The sequence below is a fragment of the Terrapene carolina genome, unplaced genomic scaffold (genome assembly GCF_002925995.2).
Source record: "Terrapene carolina triunguis isolate 2854851 unplaced genomic scaffold, T_m_triunguis-2.0 Scaffold310, whole genome shotgun sequence".
NCBI classification, from domain to species: Eukaryota; Metazoa; Chordata; order Testudines; family Emydidae; genus Terrapene; species Terrapene triunguis.
The window spans coordinates 5,402,672-5,424,238 of NW_020664661.1; the positions used below are offsets into that span (position 1 = coordinate 5,402,672).

Below are 21,567 nucleotides of genomic sequence, written 5' to 3' on the forward strand. Positions count from 1 at the left end.
GGCTAGGGCAGGACAGGGGCGGGGCTCCTCCCGTCCTCTTTTTTGCTTGCTGGATTATGGTAACCCTAGCCCAGGCCCCGCGAGAGTTTTCCGGGGCCCCCGGAACGAGTGAAGGACCCCGCTCCAGGGGCCCCGAAAAACTCTCATGGGGGCCCCTGCGGGGCCCGGGGCCTGGGGCAAATTGCTCCACTTCCCCCCCCCCCCCGGGTGGCCCTGTCACTGGGGCTGGAGGAACTTCTGCCTGGGGATATAGAAATGGAAAATGCAACAGCGGTGTTATGTAAATCCATGGCCTGGCTTCATCTTGAATCTCGTGATTGGTGCTGATTGCCTCCTCTAAGAGACAAAACAACACACAGCAGAAATAGGAAAGTTCTTGAGAAAGAGACAATGAAAATAATTGGAGCCATTAGGGGCCTCCATATGTTTCGTGAAATTGGGGGGGAAGATAGGGTTGTTTGGTTGGAAAAGAGGGTGGAAATAGAGTAGAGGTGAATAAAATTGTGGTTCAGTGGATAGGGATTGGGAGTCAGAGGGCCTAGGTCTGTTCTTAGCACTAACCCTGCTATGTGACTTTGGGCAAGACCTTAGCCTCGGTTTTCCCATCTGTAAAATGGGGATGTTACTTGTGTCCTTTGAGCTGTACAGTATGGATGAAAAGTGCCCATGTAAGGGGGGAGGTATTAAAATAAAGAGTGGTGTGGACTAGGCTCCCCAGGAGCTCCTATAAACAAAGAATGAGGGTGCTTGCTGTAATTGAAAGGCAATTTCAAGTAGATAAAAGAAAATTGTTTGAGGTTTTGAAGTAGAGCAGCAGAGTAAATTGAAACAAACAAATACTAAGAATGGCTAAAGAGAGGAGACATGGAGCACAAGGAATGTCTTTTTTTTGTGGCTTAAGAACTCCCCTGTGGAACTCTCTAACGCAGGATGTTGGACTGTTCCAAGTGATTTAGTGATATTCCAAAAAAGATGAACAATTTATACGAATCACAGCTTCTGCCAGTACAGTATCTAAGAGACACGTTGCAAAGGCTAGACATCTTGTTTTCTTCATTTGTGCTGGGTAGAGACCCCAACTGAGACTGAAGCTGTTTCACTGTGGAAGGCACTATACAAACATAGATCCTGACAGTCCTTATCGGGAGGAGCCTACAGTGTAAACAGGCAAGACAGAATTATTGGCGCCATTATGCAGGTGAGGAATTAAGGCACCTGGATTAAAATGACTTGGCCGAGGTCACGCTAGAAGTCTGTGGTAGAGCTGGGAATTGAACCCAAGTCTCCCAAGTTCTTGTCTAGAGCTTTGGCTACAAGCCCATCCTTCATCCACTTACTCGTTTGTGGAATAAGATAATTACCAGCTGAGGACAGGAAAGGCCTCAGTTAAGGATTGGGGCCCGTCCCCCCAGGGATCTGACCATCTAAGTAGAATAGCTGTATTTTGTAGTTGTTCACTTTCTGTGAAGCATGCATTGTTCTTTATTGCCAGAGAGAGGAGATACCTGATGGGATGGGCCGTTGGTCTGCCCCAGGATGGCAGGACTGGAACAGGATGGATTGCTGAGCTGCATTGGGCAGAGCAATCTGGGAGCACTCTGGTGAGCTGTGCCGAAAGCTTGTGTGTCCGGTGCTTTGATGACTCTGGGCTCCGGTCCTTCATCCTGAGGATGGACATTCACTCTGTTCGTGATGTCTGACTTTGTGGGCTGATCTGTGTTACAAGGAGCAACTTCAAAGTTTTCTGTAAGTTCCAGCTAGCTCTGCTTGTTGGCCTTGCAGCAAAGCTTGCTTGACTGGCTGTGATTTGACACTGTTCTAGTTGGTTACACATTGCTTATGCTGTGCTAGGCATTGTATTTACTTAGCGTGTTAGCTCTTTGGGACAGGGGTTGTCTTTTCATTCTGTGTTTGTACAGCACCTAGCACCATGGGGTCGTGGGCCATGACTGGCACTCTTAGGTACCACTGAAACACAAATAATAAGGACTAGCAAATGGTGTAGATGAGATTCTGTCGCTTGTGACCCGTTTGATTGAGTCTGTGGTATGTAGCTTACAAAGGAAAGGAACAGAGACGAAAATGGGTTTTTTTTTTTGTTTTGTTTTGTTTTTTTTTTGAAACACTCTCACTGAAATTTTGGTTTCCTTACCTTGATTTCTCAACTAATTACATTGTCATTTTGTTTGGAAACAAAAAATTTGTTCTCAGGTTTGGTTTTATTTTGGTTCCTCCCCCACCTGCCCCACACCTTGGGCTCTTCCCCTTTTCTCCACTGGAAAAAGGGCCAGGAGAAGACCAATCCCCTGACAACTTTCATATTGAATCGTTTACTCAAAAATGAAAAATCCAGGAAAATTTTTGAATGAAACAAACCAAAAAAATGTGTGAAATCTGTGGAAAATATTTACATCCCCTCTAGTGCTGGCTGAAAAATGTCATTTTATCACAGTGTTACAGGGCGGGGCAGGGTGGGGCCTGGGACACAGGTGAAGGAACTCACACAGCGAATCTGTGGCCGAGTCAGGAAATGCTTGACAGCTCCACAGGGCGGAGTCTGAGATGATTTTGGCCAGGGGAAGGGGGCAAACTGGGATGCTGTGTCTGGTGGTTTGTGATAACGGGGAGAGAGAGATCATCTCCCTTTGGGGACAGCTTTTGATCTCAGCTTACAGGGCAGCTGGTGCAGAGGCCAGCAACCACCCATAGTGCAGTTAAATTTCCCTTTGATTAAGAGAGGGGGGTTAGCTTAATGGTCTAATCACCAGCAGCCAACTTCTGCTTGCCTTACAAGTATGGTCCCACTGACATCAGTGAGAGCGGGAGTTGGTCCTAGACTCAGTGCAGTCACAGGTTCAAATCTAAACAGGGGACAACACATCCTGAGCTCCACACAGCATAGGGGGTCAGGATGTCTCATTGCAGCTTTTAGAGTCTCAAGTCCTCTCTGCTCTGTGGGACTTTCCTATAAGAAAGGGTTTAGACAGAACAGCTTCTCCTCCCACTGATATGCCCTGAGCAGTTTGGTTGCTGCTCTCTGACCCCAGAAGTAGCCGTGTGCAAGTTTAAGGGTTTTGGGATGGAAGGGGGTGCTATATAGATGTGAACCGCTACTGGTTGTTAATCAAATAAAGTCAGTCACACATTTCTGTGTCTCGTTGCATGATTTCTGTCCTCTTGTTCCTTGGCCATTCTGATGGCTCAGGGAATTCCCTTTATTTTCAGCTGTGTGGCTTTTCCCCCTCGACCTTACATTTTAAAGGGAGATTTAAAATATAAACATTGTCTTTGGGGGGAAATCCCTTACCCAAGTTAACACTTTATATTTAAAAAACTAAATGTTTTTTGCTGTGTATCTTTTCACTCATTCTAATGTTTGGGTCCTTTTTGCATTTCATGTGGTCTTGGCAGCAAAGCTGGAGTGGTCAGTTAAGAATGATGTCCTCTGGGCACTAGCACAGTTTCGTTGTTCATGTTTCCCATGCTGCAGGGAACCTTTTTCAATGATGCAAACACTTGCATTAAATTGACAGCGGAGGTGGGGGAGAATTCAGCATTTCTAGAGACAGTAAGTCAAGTTCATCCCTTGTATAACTTCTTGACTTTAGTGGAATTACAGCTGGGACGAATTTGCCTCATTTTCTTATTTAACCTTTTGTTTTATCATTAACATACACAAACTTCCATGCAAATACTAACAAATCTTATTCAAAACCTGTGTTCTCTTTAAAAAAGCCATTTGTGTTTGATCAACCTCTTCTCATTATCTGTGTGTTCCTTTCGTTGAAATTCCGAAAACAGTAACTGTACACCACAAAGTCATCTTGAGCCTAATCTGGCTGTCATTTTTTTCCATGGAAAGGATTTCATAGGCTTTATTTCTCCATGTCACAAACGTTGAGGGATCTGTCCTGTTTTATTATTTTTATGGCACTTGTCTTAAACTCCAGGCTTTTAACAAAATTAAAACTCTCTAGAAATTGCAAGCCGGATCCAATTACAAAACTCCCCCTACAGCGTCACTTTACAGTATCTGGTGCAAGTTGTTAACACACAGTTCAAATCTAAATCTGAGCTGCAAACTGGCTGACGTTTTCCTTTTTTAGCTGGGGGAAATGCCGGTTAATTGCCCCAGTTGTAGAGTGAGATGTGGATAAAGGGCGAATTGTACCACTTAAGCCCCTGGTTTGGAGCCAGCAATAAAACAAAGGAGGGCATGAGGAATCCTAGCTATTCAGTTCCTTTGACTCCATTCTGGTTATTCAGCAAAAGTGGCTTAATTTAAACGTATCTGGCCTCTATTAGTCTGACGGTTCCAGCCCCATTTGAAAAGCTAGTGTCATTTATGACCTTTTCCCAGTCCCTGCCATCTTTCAGTCTGCAGGGGTAATTCTGGTTGCAATGTGGATCATATACAGTCCTTTATAGGACTGACACTTGCCTTCCAAAACAGAGCTGAACTAACTGTAATTTATTTTGCCTTTGTCTCCAGCTGCCTTCTGGGGAGATATTGCTTTAGACGAAGAGGACTTGAAGCTGTTTCAGATAGACAGAACTATTGATTTAACAAAGCATTTGGATGAGAATACAAGACACACTACAGGTATGTGCAGACAATATGAGAGACAATGCCTTATTTACACTGGCTTTATTGCAAGAGTAGATCTGAAGAAGCAGCCCCTCAATCTCATTTGCTAAGGATTGGCATGATCCCGCAGCCGTTGAAATGCATGGGCAGTTTTGCCGCTTATTCCAATCAGAGAAGGATTGGATTCTGCACCATTATGAAAGCTCGGTCAAGACTGAGCTCAGCTTTTGCACTTAAACCGAGATTCAGCCTCTTTGTCATGTATGAAAACTAGAATATCCTCCGCAAATGTACAGCCCTTACTTGTAGAGTGCAGAATGAATGTCCCACAACACTTACAAGTAGATCTGTTAATTAGTTTGAACTCAGTCATTTATAAAAATGGATCATTTGAGATTTAGCCCTCACAGTCACTTTTTTATCCTCGACAATCTTAATGGAATAATGTAGCTTCTTCACACTTTCCGTATAATTAAATCATTGTAGTCTTATGTGCAGAGGCTACCCTCGAAGTTTGGTTGTAATTCAGTTCAGTTAACAGTTGTTCTTGTTTAACGTCAGTGCTTGCGGGTGGGTTGTCAGCAACGGGGATTGAACCTGGGACCTCTGGATCCTAATACATGAGCCTCCACTGCCTGAGCTAAAAATCCCTGCTCACTTAGCTAACTTCAGTCTATAAGGTGCCACAGGACTCTTTGTCGCTTTTTACAGATCCAGATTAACACAGCTACCCCTCTGATACTTAGTTAACTTTGTAGCAGCTTGTAACCTTTAGGCAGCCTAGACAGCACTAAAGGGGGAGAGATTGCCGCACCGAGTGGTCATGGCTTATATTATGATTTATATAAGAAGACAGATGGGGCCAACTTGAATAGCTTATGTGGGTCAGAATTAGCTCAAACAGTCATCAATTTTGCTCTACAGCTAATGTGTGTGTCACAATACTGCTGGCTGGAATGAGTGAGTGGCACGAGATGGGATTCATGTCAAGAATTCTCATTGGTAGGTGACTTGACCCCAACTCTCATTGCTCCTTACAGGTTCTGTGGCCGCATGCTGGCTTGGGTGTCTGTGCTCAGAAGGTTCCCCGAGGGGCATGGGGGAGAAATCCTTGAGCTCAGAGACTTGGGGAAAGGGTTCCCCAATTCCTACACCCAAGTCTCCTAAACACAATTCTTCTCCTTATCAGGCCCGTGCACATCCCTGCTTTCCTCACATCATCTTCTCCTGATGACGCTGCCCCCTCCACATTTCTTAATGTGCCATTTCTGCAGTGTGCATGTCTCAATGCGGCAATTCCCCCAGCGAAGCCTGCAGGAAGGCTGAAGTTGGACCATCTCATACAGCTGATGATCAGTTCCAGATCCATCTCTCCCCTTGTGTGGCCCTTATCGCTGTAGTCTCCAAGCGCCTGCTCTTCTAAAACGGGGGCACCTCGGCACTCCAGCACAAGCCTGGCTGTTTTCAGTCCTTACTGCTTGTGGGGAGCTCCGTGCCATTGCAAGAGAGAGGTCGCTCCTGGGGAAATTCTGCACCAAAAAATTCTGCACATAATGTTTTAAAATTCTGCAGATTTTATTTGTCAAAATAACCCTATATAATCATGCCAGTTTCAATTATTTTGGTAATTTATTTAAAAATACCTGTCAGTGAGTATGTCTGTAACAACACAGACACACACAAAAATTCCCCCAGGAGTAGAGAGTTAAAGAAACCCCTATGACAACCCAGGTCCTCCTCTGCCCTCTCCCCAAGCCCAGCTGGGGCAGGGACAGACACTCACCCTTCTACCCCGCAGAGCCCATCCAGGGGGAGGGGCAGACACACCCCTCCCCCCAGAGCCCAGCCATGGCCCCCCCCAGCCCAGACACTCACACCCCCTACCAGGGCCGGCTCTAACTTTTTTGCCGCCCCAGGCAAAAAAAAAAAAAGAGCGCTGCCCTGCCGTAACACCGCCCCCGAGCGCCACGCCACCAAACCCCCCCACCCCCCGAGTGCCACACCGGGCCACCGAAACCCCCCTCCCCCAGCGCTGTGCCGTGCCGCCCAACCCCCCGCCGAGCGCTGCGCCGGGCCTCCCAACCCCCGAGCGCCGCGTCGGGCCGCCCAAACCCCGAGTGCCGCGCCATGCCGAGCCAGCCTCTGCCCCCCGCAGCGCAGCGCCGCCGAAGCCTCCGCCCCCCCAAGTGCCGTGCTGCTGAAACAAAAACAAACAAACGAATAAAAAACCTGAAGCGCTGCCCCACCGAACCAAAAAAACAAAAAACCCCGAGCGCCCCCCGCCATCCCAAGATTGGCCGCCCCTTCCAAGGTGCCGCCCCAAGCACGTGCTTGGTCGGCTGGTGCCTGGAGCCGGCCCTGCCCCCTACCCCCCAGAGCCAAACTGTGCCCCCTACAGCCCACTCACATCTATTTCCCCGCCCCCAGCCCAGTTGTACTGAGTGGTGGAGGCAGAACATGCCTCTCCTCCACTCCCCTCCCCACCCTTCTGCCACCAACATACCTAGTTAGACTGTTAGGCGGGCACTTAGTACTGCAGCATAGCAGGAATAGTATCCATCTTGTCAATTTCTCCCAGTCAATGTCCCTATCCTCCTTCTCCTTATTACTCAACATGTTAAGTTGAGGTTACCGATTGGTAGAAGAGCATTCCTGCTGTGAGGCATGACTGGGGGTTTGCTTGCAAAGCAAACCATTGTAAGTGGTGAACCTGGGCAGATGGCAAGTAGATTTTGGAGAAGGTGGAGACTCTGTTCTCCACAACCCTATTTTTAAGCTGCTTGGGCTAGATGCTGCTAAGGTATTAGAGGAACAAAGCACATGTGGCAATTGACTGTGCTAGTGTCTGATTGTGGGCTTTTCTATTGATATTGTGCTGTTTGCATTTGATTAAAAAAAAAGGGGGGGGGGGATGTGACAATAGTCACTGCAGTTAGTGGATGCTGATCCTGGCCAGGTGACAGTGGTGTGGACCTTCTGTAACCCTTGTCTGTCATGTGACAGGAGTACTGGTCTGTTGTGACTTTCAACTCATGTCAAGTGACTGGGACCTGATAATAAAGACCAGTCTTATACCAGCTCTGCTGTGTTCCATTTGTTTATTACAAGGGGCAGGGCCAATGCACGACAGAGCACTCCAGGATTGGCCAATGGGGAGTGTGACATCACTCCATAGGCCCCACCCACCTCAACATTCATTAATCCCTGCATCCCCATTACTGCAGATTAGTAAATCTTGTGTTTTCTAGTGGGCTTATTTTGTTTTGCTCCTGTGCTGAGCACGTAGAAGCCTGTCTGTATCCACCCCAAAGTGTTACAAATCTGACATGCTGTGGGTTCTTTACAGTGGGTGAAGGGGCTGATTCTTTGTATTTTGGGCTTGCTCCTCCCTTGTGGGAATTGAAAGAGGGTGGTCCGCTTTAGGAGGGTGAATGACAGCAAACTGGCGAGGGGGACTCTATTGGGGGAGAGTCCTGTTCTAGGCTTTTTCTTTCTAGTGGGAAGAATGCGACTTCTGTGCAGAAACAGCCCAAGACATTTTATGAATGGGACCCCCTGAATTATAACATTTCCAAGTTTCCTAAAGCTGCTAATCGGATTAGTTGTCTAGAGGAGGAAGTACTTAATACGTATATACAGACACCCACACTCTTCATATCAGAGAGCTGCATCCCTGAACAAACTACCAGGCCCTGCATTCTGCTTTCCCTGGATTTACTTCTCCGAGAAGATGTTTTTTGGCTGGGGCGGGAGGGAATGTACAATTGGTGATTGTTGGGCATGTTTAATTTACCTCTGCCCAGCTGTCAGATGTTTGGTGGGGACTGCAGTTTCCAAGTTCCTATCGATAGTGGAGTAGCTCTTTAATTAAAACGCGATCAGCTCTCTGATTATAGAGTCTCATAACAGTCATGTATTAGCTCTGCCTGATATGGATTGCAAGCCAGCCTGTGTACACCACTCTTGAAGATTTACCATTCCAACCCTAGCCCTTCAGACTCCAGAACAGAGTGCTGCCGCCTGTCTTGTGTGTATCAAGAGTCACAGCCATATCACCCTCCACTGGGAGGGAAGGGTGGCCTAGTGCAGTGGTTCTCAGCCCGTAGGCCGCTTCCAGTCCAATCAGCACACAGCTATGGCCCATGTGACATGCTCAGGGCCATGCAGGTAGTATATCTATTGTGTGGATGCAACCCATATAACACACAGAGCTGTATCGGCGGCCCACAATGGTTGAGAACCACTGGCCTAGTGCATGTGGCACTAGACTGGCCCCTCAGTCCACCTGGACTCCGCCACAGGCTTCCTGCACAACCATAAGCAAGTCACGTAATCTGTCCTGTGCCTGAATTCCCCATTTGCAGCATTGTCAGCCCCACACATTCAGAAGTCATGAGCCACAACTCCAAAAATGATGAGACTGTCTTAAAACATCATGAGATGTTGTGACAGGGTTGGAGAGACCCCCTCCAGTGCGGGGCGAGTGCGCCCCATCTCCCTTCAGGGACAGCGAGTTACATGGGCCCGTGGTGCCTGGGCTCCAGCAATATTCAGGGCTGGGGGTAGGGTGACCAGATGTTCCGATTTTATAGGGACAGTCCCAATATTTGGGGCTTTTTCTTATATAGGCTCCTATTACCCCCCACTCCCCGTCCCGATTTTTCACACTTGCCTTCTGGTCACCCTACGGGGACCCGGCCAGCTCCACCAATGTTTGGAGTTGGGCCTCCCCCGCCCCTGGGCCTGCCTGGAGCGTCCCCTGGCCCCCACCTGCCGCCCCTCTGTGCGCCTCCCCCGGGCCCCGGAGCGTCCCTGCCTGATTGAAAGCAGGCGGTTGCTACAGCACAAGAGCAGGCTGAGGCAGCTGGCTTCTGCTGCATGGGAGGAGGGGAGGAAGTGCACACATGTTTGGCAGCCCTCCCCTCCCCCGGCACCCACCGGGAGGAGAGGTGGGAAGAGATCTCTGGACCTCACTCACCTGAGCAGCTGCTGGGGCTTCCTTGAGTGTCTGACCCTGTGATCCTGCCCATAGGCGCCGACTCCATGGGTGCTCTGGGGCTGGAGCACCCACGGGGAAAAATTGGTGGCTGCTCAGCACTTACCGGCAGCTCCCTGCCCCCTCGCCCAGCTCACCTCCGCTCCACCTCCTCCCCTGAGCACGCCGTGTGCCCACTTTTTCCCCCTAGCTCCCCTCCCACTCCAGCATCCACTCACCACAGGGGAGGTGAGGAGGTTTCCTGGACCTGAGCATCTGGGGCTTGGGTGAGTATAGTGACACCCTGCACCCCTCTGCCCATAGTCACTGCTTCTGCCCCATGCTGGGCAAGGGACAGCCCCATCCCCCACCCCCAGTGAGGCTATGGTGAGGGGCAGCAGCAGTGGGGGAGAGGGTTGGGGGGAGTCGTTCTCTCTGGCGCTAGCCCCAGGGCATCCTGTCTGCACCTCAAGCTCCTTATCCCTGGCCCTGTCCCAACCCAGAGCCTGTGCCCCCAGCCAGAGCCCTCACCTCCTGCACCCCAACCCTCAGCCCCAGCCCTGAGCCTCTTCCTACACCCCTGCCCCAGCCCAGACCCCTCACCCAAACACCCTCCCAGAGCCCATCCCCTCCACCCCAACTGCCTGCCCCAGCCCAGGCCCCACACCCCAACTCCCTCCCAGAGCCTGTCCCTTCCCCTAGCTTAGAGCCCACACCCCGCACCCAAATGCCCTCCCAGAGCCCAACACCTCCTGCCTCCCACACCCAAACTTCCTCCCAGACCTTTAGGGAGGCGTGGGAGGGTACAACTTGGACCCATTCTGGGCACCACCAAAAATTATACAAACCTGCTGCCCCGTCTCCCTTAGGGTGTAGGGGTGGGGCATATGTAACTTGCATCTATGCCTCTGTAGCCAGAGTCAATATACTCACCCCTGTTAGTAGGGCAATGAGGACTAATGGTCAAAGTCAATAGATTCACCTCAGTCCACAGGGCAGTAAGGCCCAGTGGCCTCAGTTGGGGAAGGGGGCCAGCATGCACAAAAAGGTGGGTGGTGGTGGCCCAGATACGGGATCCCAGGCCCTCCTTTTCCACCAGGCCCCAGCCCAGGGCCCTGGTAGTGGTGGGAGTGGGCGCCACTGAGTCAGCAGGGGGTTCTTACTGAAACATGCTTATGGTAAAATCCCGAGAGCTGGCAACACTGCATCTGTAAAAGGAGGATAATGGTTCCCTACTTCTCCGGGGTGTTGAGGGTAAAATCCATTAGAGAGAAGGCATTTTTGTACTCCAGTGAATGGCTCAGGATACAGTACAGATCAGTGTTTCCCAACTCTTAGTCTGAACAGCCTCCATGGTCTGTCAATACTGTGTCTCTCTCATCTTTTTCCTTCTCTATTCATCTAGCATTGGCTTTACACAATCTGGCCACTTTTGTTTCAAGAGCATTCTCCTTTGCAGCTGCTGTGATCTTATATCTTCCAACTCTCTCCTCCACTTCTGATTTCCACTTAGAACTTCTCTCTTCTTGTCTGAATTTCTCTGACATGACTGAACCCTTTAACTTAATCAGTCACACAGTGACTTGGCACAGTCCTGTAATTTATACCATATGCCATCTGCTGCCCTGGATTACTTAAATCCTTTTGGGATATAGGGCCTTATCTGGCAACCTTTACTCACCCAAATAGTCTTGTTTGTTTCAACAGAGCTACCTTTGTAAGGATTACTCTCCTGAGTAAGAGTTGTAGGTCTGAGCCCACAGCTTGTGTGAAACTATACAAAGCTAAGTATTGTGTTCTTTTATTTATTAGTAAAAGTCAATCTTTCCAAACACCGCTGAGAAGGACAGCAGAGTCAAGGTGCCTGCTTCAAGCTAAACATCTTAGCCATGCGTTTTGTCACTAACATTTTTAGGTGTCTACATGCTGATTTCTATCAGCCCAGGTTAAGTGTGTTAGAACGCAGAGCCTTGAGAATATTTGCCAACAGCGGGGATTAACTCTGTATCAAAGTGATGAGATACATTCTTGTAATAAGAATATTATGATCGGAAGCCACCAATTAATTAAGTTGATATCTTATCCAACCCATGGAGACCATTGCAGGCTTCACTCCAACATATGTTCCAAAGTGCTTTGTTTGGTCAAATCTTAAATGGCTCCCGTAGTGTGACTTTCCTATTCCAGTCTGTTGCATTTCACCATAAGATATTTTTCTTACTGTTCAATCTCAGGGCACGTCTTCACTACCCGCCGACCCGGCGGGTAGCAATCGGTCTATCGGGGATCGACTTACCGCGTCTAGTGAAGACGCGATAAAATCGATCCCTGATGGCTCTACCGTCGACTCCGGAAATCCACCGCGGCAAGAGGCGGTAGCGGAGTCGACGGCGGCGCGGCAGCGGTCGACTTGCCGCCGTCCTCACAGCCAGGTAAGTCTAAAATACGCCACTTCAGCTGCGCTATTCACGTAGCTGAAGTTGCGTATCTTAGGTCGACCCCCCGCTGTAGTGTAGACCTAGCCTCAGTTCTCTTTTTTCGCACTGTGTGCGTCTATTCTGAAGTGTGACTGTACATTGCTATTTTGGAGTTGTGTGTTCTGGCTGCGACTGCAAATCAAATCTGATCAATTTACAGATGAAAATATTTTTTTCACCTTACTGTCATCTTTGAAACTTCATGTGGGCTTGCTAGGTACTTATCATCTTCTACAGCTGCATTATTACTAATGGTCCTGCAGGCCTCGGTGTCACCTGTGCAAGCCCATTGCCCTCAGTGAATTTTCACAGGTGTAGCTGACTGGAACTTAGTAGCGTCTTCTGTTAAGGGTAAGCAAGAAGGATCCAGCTCCTTTAGGGTTGCCAACTTTCTACTCACACAAAACCGAACACTGTTATCCCGCTCCCTACCCTGCCTCTCCTCTGAGGCCCCACCCCCTGCTCACTCCATCACCCTCTCCCTCTGTCGCTCGCTCTCCCCACCCTCACTCACTTGCTCATTTTCACCTGGCTGGCTCAGTGGGTTGGGGTGTGGAAGGGGATGAAGGCTCTGGCTGGGGTTAGGGGCTCCAGGGTGGGGCCAGAAATGAGGAGTTCGGGGTGTGGGAAAGGGCTCCGGGCTGAGGCAGTGGGTTGGGATGCAGGAGGGGGTGAGGGCTTTGGCTGAGGCAGTGGGTTGGGATGCAGGAGGGGGTGAGGGCTTTGGCTGGGGTGGGGCCAGGAATGAGGAGTTTGGGGTGCAGGAGGGGGCTCTAGGCTGGGGGGTGGAGCTGAGGGGTTCAGAGTATGGGAGGGGGCCCCAGGCTGAGGCAAGGGGTTGGGGTGTGGGAGGGGGTAAGGGCTCTGAACTGGGGGTGTGGGTTCCAGGGTGGGTCCAGAAATGAGGGGTTTAGGGTGTGTAAGGGACTCCAGGCAGGGATTGGGGTGTGGGGGTGTGTGAGGGCTCCGGCCGGGGGTGCAGACTCTGGGGTGGGGCTGGGGGATGAAGGGTTTGGGGTGCAGGAGGGTGCTCTGGGCTGGGATCGAGGGGTTCGGTGGGTGAGAGGGGGATCAGGGCGGGGGCAGGGGGTTGGCACATGGGAAGGGGTTTGGGGTGCAGGCTCCGGTGGGGACTTCCTCAAGCAGCTCCTGGAAGCAATGGCATGTCCCCACTCCAGCTCCTACGCAGAGGCACGGCCAGGCGGTTCTGTGTGCTGCCTCATCTGCAAGCGCTGCCCCTGCAGCTCCCGGCCAATGGGAGCTGCAGAGCTGGTGCTTGGGGCAGGGGCAGGAGACATGCCGGAGGGGAGATATGCCCCTGCTTCTAGGAGCCGCGCGGAGCCACGGCAGGCAGGGAGCCTGCCTTAGCCATCCTGCGCTGCCAACTGGACTTTAAATGGCCCGGTCAGCAGTGCTGACCGGAGCCACCAGGATCCCTTTTCAACCGGGTGTTCCGGTCAAAAACTGGACACCTGGCAACCCTAACCTCCTTCTCCTAAAGTGGAATTGGCTCTGCAGGGGACATAGAGATAAAAAAGCAGTAATTACTAATTCAGTCTAAAGTGGGTGTATCTGACTGTGAAAACAGACAGGAAACAGATTTGTTGAGTAGGTCAGTGCCATTTGTACATCCCAGTCCTGCTGCAGGGTGCTAGCTCCTGTTGTAAAACTAAGTAAATAAGATGAGTTCTGGAAGACCTCTGCTTTAGGAAATTCCTGCAGCTCTTTAATCACATTATATGAACCCCATGCATTTGTTAGTATCTTCCTTGAACTGAAGTGTCCAGAAGTGGGCCAAGTTCCAGGTGCAGTTTTGACTGTGCTATATAGAGAGGCACTGTCGCCTTCTTTTTCCATAAGGTGATGCCTCTTTATTTGCATGTAATGTGCTTCAGTGGGGTTTGCCATACTGTTGTCTCAGAACAGAGTTTTTGTCAGGCAGCAACTTCCCAGACACTGAGAGGGAAGTGGTGTGTGTGTGTGTGTGTGTGTGTGTGTGTGTGTGTATATATATATATATATGTGCCAAGCACAATGCAGGGCCAGGAGCCAAGAATATAGATCATTAAGCCCTGTAGTTGCACTTTGGTGCATAGGACAAATAGAACTCAGGAGAACAATGTAAAAAGATGTGAGCTAGGCTTGTTTGGGTTCCCTTGTCATCACTACAAATAAAGGTGTGTGAACTCCAGGTAAAATCCTGGGGAAGAGGAGACAGTTTTTAGTTTTCACACAAGTTAGAAGGTTCTAGCGAAGATAAGGACTGTGCATGTACAGCTCCTAGCACAATAGAACCTCTTTGGTGTTACTGTAATGAAAATTATTACAATTAATAAGTGACTAAAATGCTTTAACAAATGGAGACTTTCTCCATTTTGTGTGTTTAGTTAATTGAAGGGACTGCAGCTCTGTGGTGTGATGAAGGCCCTTGATTCTGTGTTACCCTAATGTAGCAGACTGGAAATCCTGCTGCAAGTCTGTAAGACAGGTCATCCATCACATTTTTTGAGTCATGCCTTTGCTTTCTCTAACAACTCTCATTACACCTCTGACCGTATATATTTGGGCAAGGTTTGATGTGTGTCAGCAGGTGGGAGATGGTAATTTTCTAGCTCTTTTTTTAGTGTGCGGACAAATGTTCTGTGTTGGGAAGACATGCTGCATTGGTGTTAGTTTTTTTTAGTATAAGGTTCTGTGTGGAGGAAGCGTGTCTCTGATTATTTCATTTTTTGAGGCAGTTACTTCCTGGGAACCAGGGATTGGTGTTGGGATGAGATCTCTGAAGGAGAAGCTTGTCTGATTTTTAAACTAATCTAATGATTTCGGGGGGAGGGGCTGAGTCATAATTTTTGAATGCTTAGGGTTGGCAATTCTCTTAGCTAATATGATTGTTAGCAACAGTGCTAGCAAGAACAATGGCTTATTGTAATGTGGACCAGACCTTTGTGAGTAATTTGCCCAAATTTACGTGGGATCAAATTCTGAAGCCCTGTTTTACGCAGTAAAAACTCCCATCATCCTTTTGAGTTTTGCCTGCATCAGGATCCTCAGGATCTGGCCCCATAATGTTCAATATACACTTATGCAAATCAGATATTCAGATAATTCTGTCAGGTGGATTTAAATTCAAGCCAAATAGAGGAATCCTGCTCTGCTCACTCTTACTAACTTCCATAAAAGTTTTGTCAAAGAACTTCAAATATTTTTTAAAGGTTTTCAAGGATTTTTTTTTTTAAAAATTCATTAAAACATTTATTTTTATACTAAATTTTTATTTTTAAAGAAAACCTGAGCCAAAGTCTTACAGATGCTCCTGTGCTGTTAGAAACCCAAGTACCCAGCATCATGGTGAAAGGGAACCAGAAAGTCTATAAATGGGAAGTGAAACTGACTAGGGTCTCTTCTCTGTCCAATCTGAGTGAAGGACAGAAAATAAAACAGCAGAAATGGTGAAATGAAACTTAGATTTTTAAATGCCTTTGTTTGAATCATCTGAGGTGTTAGACACACAGGAGAAACAATTTGTTTTTCTTTATCTTTTAAAGAATGTGTCTATTTAAATGTCTTATTCATTTTTTGGTTAATTTCCAAAGGCTTCCTTTAAATTCTCCAAAAGAGCGTGGGCAATTGGGGTCTCTTAAATATAGAGGGGCTACTTCTACAAAGATTGGGACCATATTTTGTGATTTCTAGGAGAGGATAAAGCTCAGACATTTTCCAGATAGAAAAAAACACTCCCATGATTGAGGGAAAGAGAGAGAGGCTCTCTCCCACGTTCCGGCTGTGGTTCTGAGGGCTCAGAAGACGCAGGAAAATGGTGGTCCTGGCTGAAGCCAGATTTTGTTGGGCTTAATGCAGAGGTGGCAATTCTACGCCCTGCTGAAGCCAAGAATGCTTTTCAAGAACGTTTTAAATGGGGTTTCTCTGATATCGAGGGGGTTTTAGATTCCTAGCCTGTGAACCTTGACAAAGCCTGTAAGACTTGCACAAAGCAATGGGAGTGTCCTAGTGTTAATAAGCAGGCAAATAACAAGAAAGACTAATTCCTGGTGTAACTCTCAGCTGAAGTCAGTGCAGTTGGACTAGGGATGCATTTGCTCCATAGGTTTATCTACTTTGATTGTTAAGCTCTTTGGGGAAGGGACCTTTTGTTTCTGTCTGTACAGCGCCTAGCATAATACAAATAATTAATAATAATATTGAAATAAGAAAAAATTCAAAGTGCAGAACTTAACTTACCAGTCAGGAAGGGGATGTTGCCAACTGCTGAAGGCGGCTGTGACATAAAATTCATTAGACATCTTAAGATCCAATCATCTATAGCACCTATTCAGAATTCACTAGAGAGATAGGGATCTGTTTTACATATTTATGGTAGGTCCCTTTCAGCCTTATCATACTTTTGTTCTAGTCTACGCTGTGGATAGAACTTTGTTGACTGTAAGCCATGCTTGGATACACTTAACTAGCACAATTACAGCTTTCCCCATTTAGCACATCTACCATCAGTGGAACAACCATCTTGGCCTGTCTGCACCTACGAGGCTCCCCAGCCTTGCTTGTGCTTGAGCATGTTGGAAAAACTCAGGCAGCTATCTCACAGCACCCTACTTTTGTATCATTCAAATATATAAAAAATAGCTTGTTTTATTAGGAAAATACAATACATTGCATCAGAGAGATGTATTACAATAATACATTAGTCTGTGTATATGCAAAGCTGTCTGTTGAAGTAAGGCTATGTATTAGTCTAGAAGATGCAAACAATAAACAGATAGGCACGCATGCAAGCTCTGAAGTGCGTGTGCATTTGAACGTACTGATGAATCTCACGCCCACCACGTACACATTTCAAGCTGTTAGCATTGTGTTTTGAGTTCTGTTTTAGTTCTGCAACAAACCACATTGAATTGCATTCATGAAAGCATTCATCTACTGAATACTTTTCCCCTTGTCCTTCCATCCACAAAAACAAACCCCAGTATTTACACAGAAAAATTATTGTTTTTGTACCAATTTTCAGCTGTTGTAGTAGTAGTAGTAGTAATAAACACTGATAAATTCCTGGGAAAAATTAAATAAAATAAAAACCGAAAACGAAGGGCCCTGACTCTAATTAGAACCTAGTTATAGCCTTGAAGTTGGGTTATAGCTAGGGTAACCACATAGCAAGTGTGAAAAATTGGGACACTTTTTTTTCGGGGGCTGGGGGAATAGTTGCGTATGTAAGACAAAGCCCCTAATATTGGGGTGGTCCTGATAATATTGGGATGTCTGGTCATCCTAGTTATAGCCTCTCTCACTGGCAGGGTCAAAACACTTAAGGAATCATGGATTGGATATATTGTGTGTAAGGCTGTGAGCCCATCCATCAGAGGTCACGGATTCCATGATTTTACATGATCTCCGTGACTTTAGCTTTGGGTGGCTGGGCTCTGGGCTTCCATTATTTATTGTCTATTGCCCATGTCCTGTCCCTGACTTTCAATAAAAATACCCGTGACAAAATCTTAGTCTTAATTGTGTGCAGACACACATTGTGTATGGTGTCACCAGGGTACAGACTCTGTGTAATCTCTGGTCGACAAGTGATGGGTATAGCTGGGTGCATCTCTGAAATGTCTGTCTCTGAAGAGAAAGATATATCCATGACGCTTCTCTGTTCATTACTTGAAAAAGCTTTTCCTTTAAATGTGGTTGGAGCTCCCCTGTTAGAGCATGCGCCACTGCTATCCAATTACATTATTATTTCACTTTATGAAAGTTAACTGTTCAATGGTACATTAGCTAGAATAGTAACAGTGTGAATTTTCTTGTAAAGTGTATCAGTAGAGTACAACTTATGCTCAGTAACACATTTATTCTGTAAGGCAACACTTAGTTCATGGTTGGGCTAAAGCAGCAAAATTAATGCACGTTTTCCAGTGTTCTGCGCTAGCTCGAAGTGTCCCACTCAACAGGGCTTCCACTGCTTCATGTCAGAAGCTGTTGCACATTCAATTAGGTCTCATCTTTAGGCAATACTCCCTGATAGTCTAAAATTCCCTTTGTTCAGTGTCATCCTGGTATTCCTATTGGAGTCCAGAGTTATGCAAAACTTCTGTAACACAAATAAAGGACTTTTGGTTGCTTGAGATTCCAGAAGAAAAGGACTGATTTATGGATTTGGAGACGAGCCTGTGAAACTCAGTGGTGTTGATGGTTTCAAATCAGCCCTAAAACTCAAAGCTCATTTTTCACACCAATCTTGTATGCATCTCTGGCCTTGAGTCTTGGCTGTAGCCATGCTTTGCTCAGGAATAGATGGAGGAGTGCGGAGACAGTGGAGGAGAAGGTGGCTTTGTGCCCTCTGGTTTCTGGACTGGTTGAGGACCAATCCGGTCTTCACAATTCAAGCTTACAGGAACGGCAGATGCAAAGTGCACCAATACCTGAGTAGATGGCAATGCTTATTTAGCTGCACCAAATGCTTTCCCATGACCAGTCCCAGTTTTTACCTTTTTGTTTCTGTTCAGTCAGGGGTTATACCAGACAAACAACCATGGAATGAATTTCCCATAGTACTGTAGTTCATTAATGCAAGGAAAACTCCCTGCTCAGTAAATATTGGTAGATGACTAGCAGGCACATGAATCCCCACATCACCCACTTAAATCTACCAAGCATCTTACCGGACCAAGGAATTCCTTTTCTTGCAAACAGATTCCAGTGTCATCTCCATTTGTCCTTTCGTCGCTCCTCTTAACTAAAAAAGAAAGTCACATTGTGTATAAGATTGTATTCAGGTGCCTTGACTTTTCTAGGCAACCTGGAAAGAGTATCTGGGTTACCATGTTCCAAGGGGGATTTACACTGAATATCATATCGGTATGTCATTGATAGAAAGATCAGTGCTGGTGCCTGACAGTTGCTACTTAAGTTTCCCCCTTCTCCCCACTAGAGTTCTTGAATTGTTAGTAAAGGTGTATGGAGAAATGTATGGTAAGAAAGACCTCTACATGTGTGCATGGAATTTCATCAATCCAGAGCTCTGTATTGAGAGTCTCCCTCCACCTGTGCACAATTGCTTTCTGTTTGCCCCTGGACGTGATGCGTGCGCCATTGATTTCTCACTGTAATCCATCCATGTAAAATCAGAGGCTTTATCCCAACAAGAAGTGGTGTCACTGTTAAAAATGTACATCTTATTTCCTGTCTGAATCAGTCTAGCTTCAACTTCCAGCCACTGGATCTTGTTAGACCTTTCTCTGCTAGTACCCAAGTAGATACTTATAGACTGTGATCAAATCACCTCTTAACCTTCTCTTTGTTAGACTCAAGGAGCTCTATTAGACATGTGTTCCAATTCTTTAATCATTCTTGTGGCTTTTTTTCTGAACCCTCTCCTATTTATCAACATCCTTCTTGAATTGTGGGTACCAGAATTGGACACATCACTGGGTAATTGACATTATCTTGTGGAGTGGGGGAAAAATGAATGTTTAATTCTCTTTACTCCTTAACTATAGTCTTGCAGTCTACTTATTACAGCTTTCATGGACAATTCTAGATTTTCTTCCTGCATGAAGATATTGTCCACATAGCATTCGAACCCTGTGGATGCTGGTTTCCTGACACTTTTCATTACAGGATCCTGTTTTCAATTGCTTATAACTTTGGCAGATTTGAACCACTGGGGCTGATATTTTCCATGCTGGTTGTCTTCCTCGGGCTGAATTTATTTATAAAGTTTCCGCTGAAGCAGTTCAGCCATTTCTAAGAATGAGATTTGTGAAAAATGTTGTTTTGCCAACATTAAAAGAAAAATTATTGCAGCCTGTTCATTGGGAAGGTCTCATGCTTTTTTTAGCAAGGGCTTGATAATTGGCAGGGGGGTTGCCCTTGTTACTTGCCTCTGGCAGCTCTTATGAAGCACCGCCCAAGTCTAGCAAAGGTATAGGTCTGAAAAAATATTTTTTCACATGCTGAGTAAAGCCTTGTTCAAGTTTGGCAGCTAAATTCTCCTAAGATCCAGTCTGAACTGAGCATGCTCAAGCACAAGTTTGCAAGGTCCAAGCCTGACTTTCCTAGTAATTACTGCTCCTAGTTGCTAGGGGGCGCTGTGATGGCTGACACTGAAATTGCGAGCATGGAGATGGTCTCTCAGGTTATCTCAATGGCCCCTTGCTCGCACTCAGGCAGCAGGTAGGAGAAGGAAACAATTGGAATGTAGAGGGCTGAAAACTGGAGGGAAGGGGTGTGGGAGCAGCAGGGTCTATAACCACTAGAAAACATTCCCTTCCTCCGAGCCTGGAATGGAACCCAAGTGTTCTGAGTCTCTCAATTCCTCTGCTGTTGGTAGATGGTTGTAAAACCAACTCCAAAGTGTGTGTCATCCCGCTCTAGTGCCTAGTCCACACAGATAGCCACCTCCTCCTTCTACCAGTTACTCAGCTCTGGTAGTTGAAGACTGTGCTTTGGTTTAAAACAGTGGTTCTCAACCTATTTATTATTACAATGTGTTATGCGGTCACATCCAGTACTATGTGTATGGACTTGAGGATGTCACATGGGCTGCAGCTCTGTGTTGATTGGGCTGCAAGCGGCCCACGGGCCACAGGTTGAGAACCACTTCACCCCTACAGTTGTCCCAAGTATGGGGTCAATATGGTTCTACATGATAGAATTTGTTTTTTTCAGGTTTCTTTTCCCAAATCTTGCCTCAAAAAAACATTAAAAGAACATTAAGGTTTCAAGGTCAAGCACTCCAATGTTAGGCAATGCCAGAATTCAGGTTACCTTTGCAACCTTATTTTGGCTCCCATGTGCTTATGCATCATGATGATCTCTATTTACATGATCACACTTTATTTTCTCATGGGATCTGTGTCATTCAGTGAATCATAGAATCACAGAACCATAGGGTTAGAAGGGACCGCAAAGGTCATCTAGTCTAACCCCCTGCCAAGATGCAAGATTTGTTGTGTCTAAGCCATCCAAGACAGATGACTGCCCAGCCTCCTTTTGAAAACCTCCAGTGAAGGAGCTTCCATGACTTCCCTAGGCAGTCTGTTCCACTGGCCTACTCTTCCTACAGAGAGGAAGTGTTTTCCTGAATGAATGGATGGTTATTGATTGAAATGGGTGAAAATAAATATGAATATGTGTACCACACACAGCCTGCACTGAATGCAAAATGATTCATTTCCTCCTGGATATTTGTCACACTCACTAGCGTACGAGTGGTTCACCACATGCTGAGGTAGAGGAATTAAGACCATAATTGTCAGAAGTGTCCATTAAGGTTGGGTGCCCAACTTGACACATCTAGGGCCTGATTGTTTACGTTAGTTGTACTTGTGAGTGCTCAGCACTGCTGCAGTTCGGAGGCCAGAAACCTCGTGATGGGCACCCAGAAAACAAGGAGCTCATAATTAGTGGTCAACGTGAACATTTTGGTTTAATTGACTTGGTGGCAGAAGCAGGGGTAGAATTCAATTCTCCATGGTGGTATTCAGCTTCTTTAATGATGCAGCTATCCTTCCCCT

The 21,567-nt window shown here is 46.8% G+C and overlaps 1 protein-coding gene across 3 annotated transcripts in view; it reads left to right on the plus strand.

Moving 5' to 3' along the window:
- TLL2 (tolloid like 2) overlaps positions 1 to 21,567 on the plus strand; it is a 183,991-nt gene that overhangs the window by 45,002 nt on the left and 117,422 nt on the right. For all 3 annotated transcript variants that reach the window (XM_026657770.2, XM_026657772.2, XM_026657771.2), the window contains exon 2: positions 4,493 to 4,603. In XM_026657770.2, the coding sequence (XP_026513555.1) occupies positions 4,493 to 4,603 (111 nt within the window). The remainder of the gene's footprint in view (positions 1 to 4,492; positions 4,604 to 21,567) is intronic.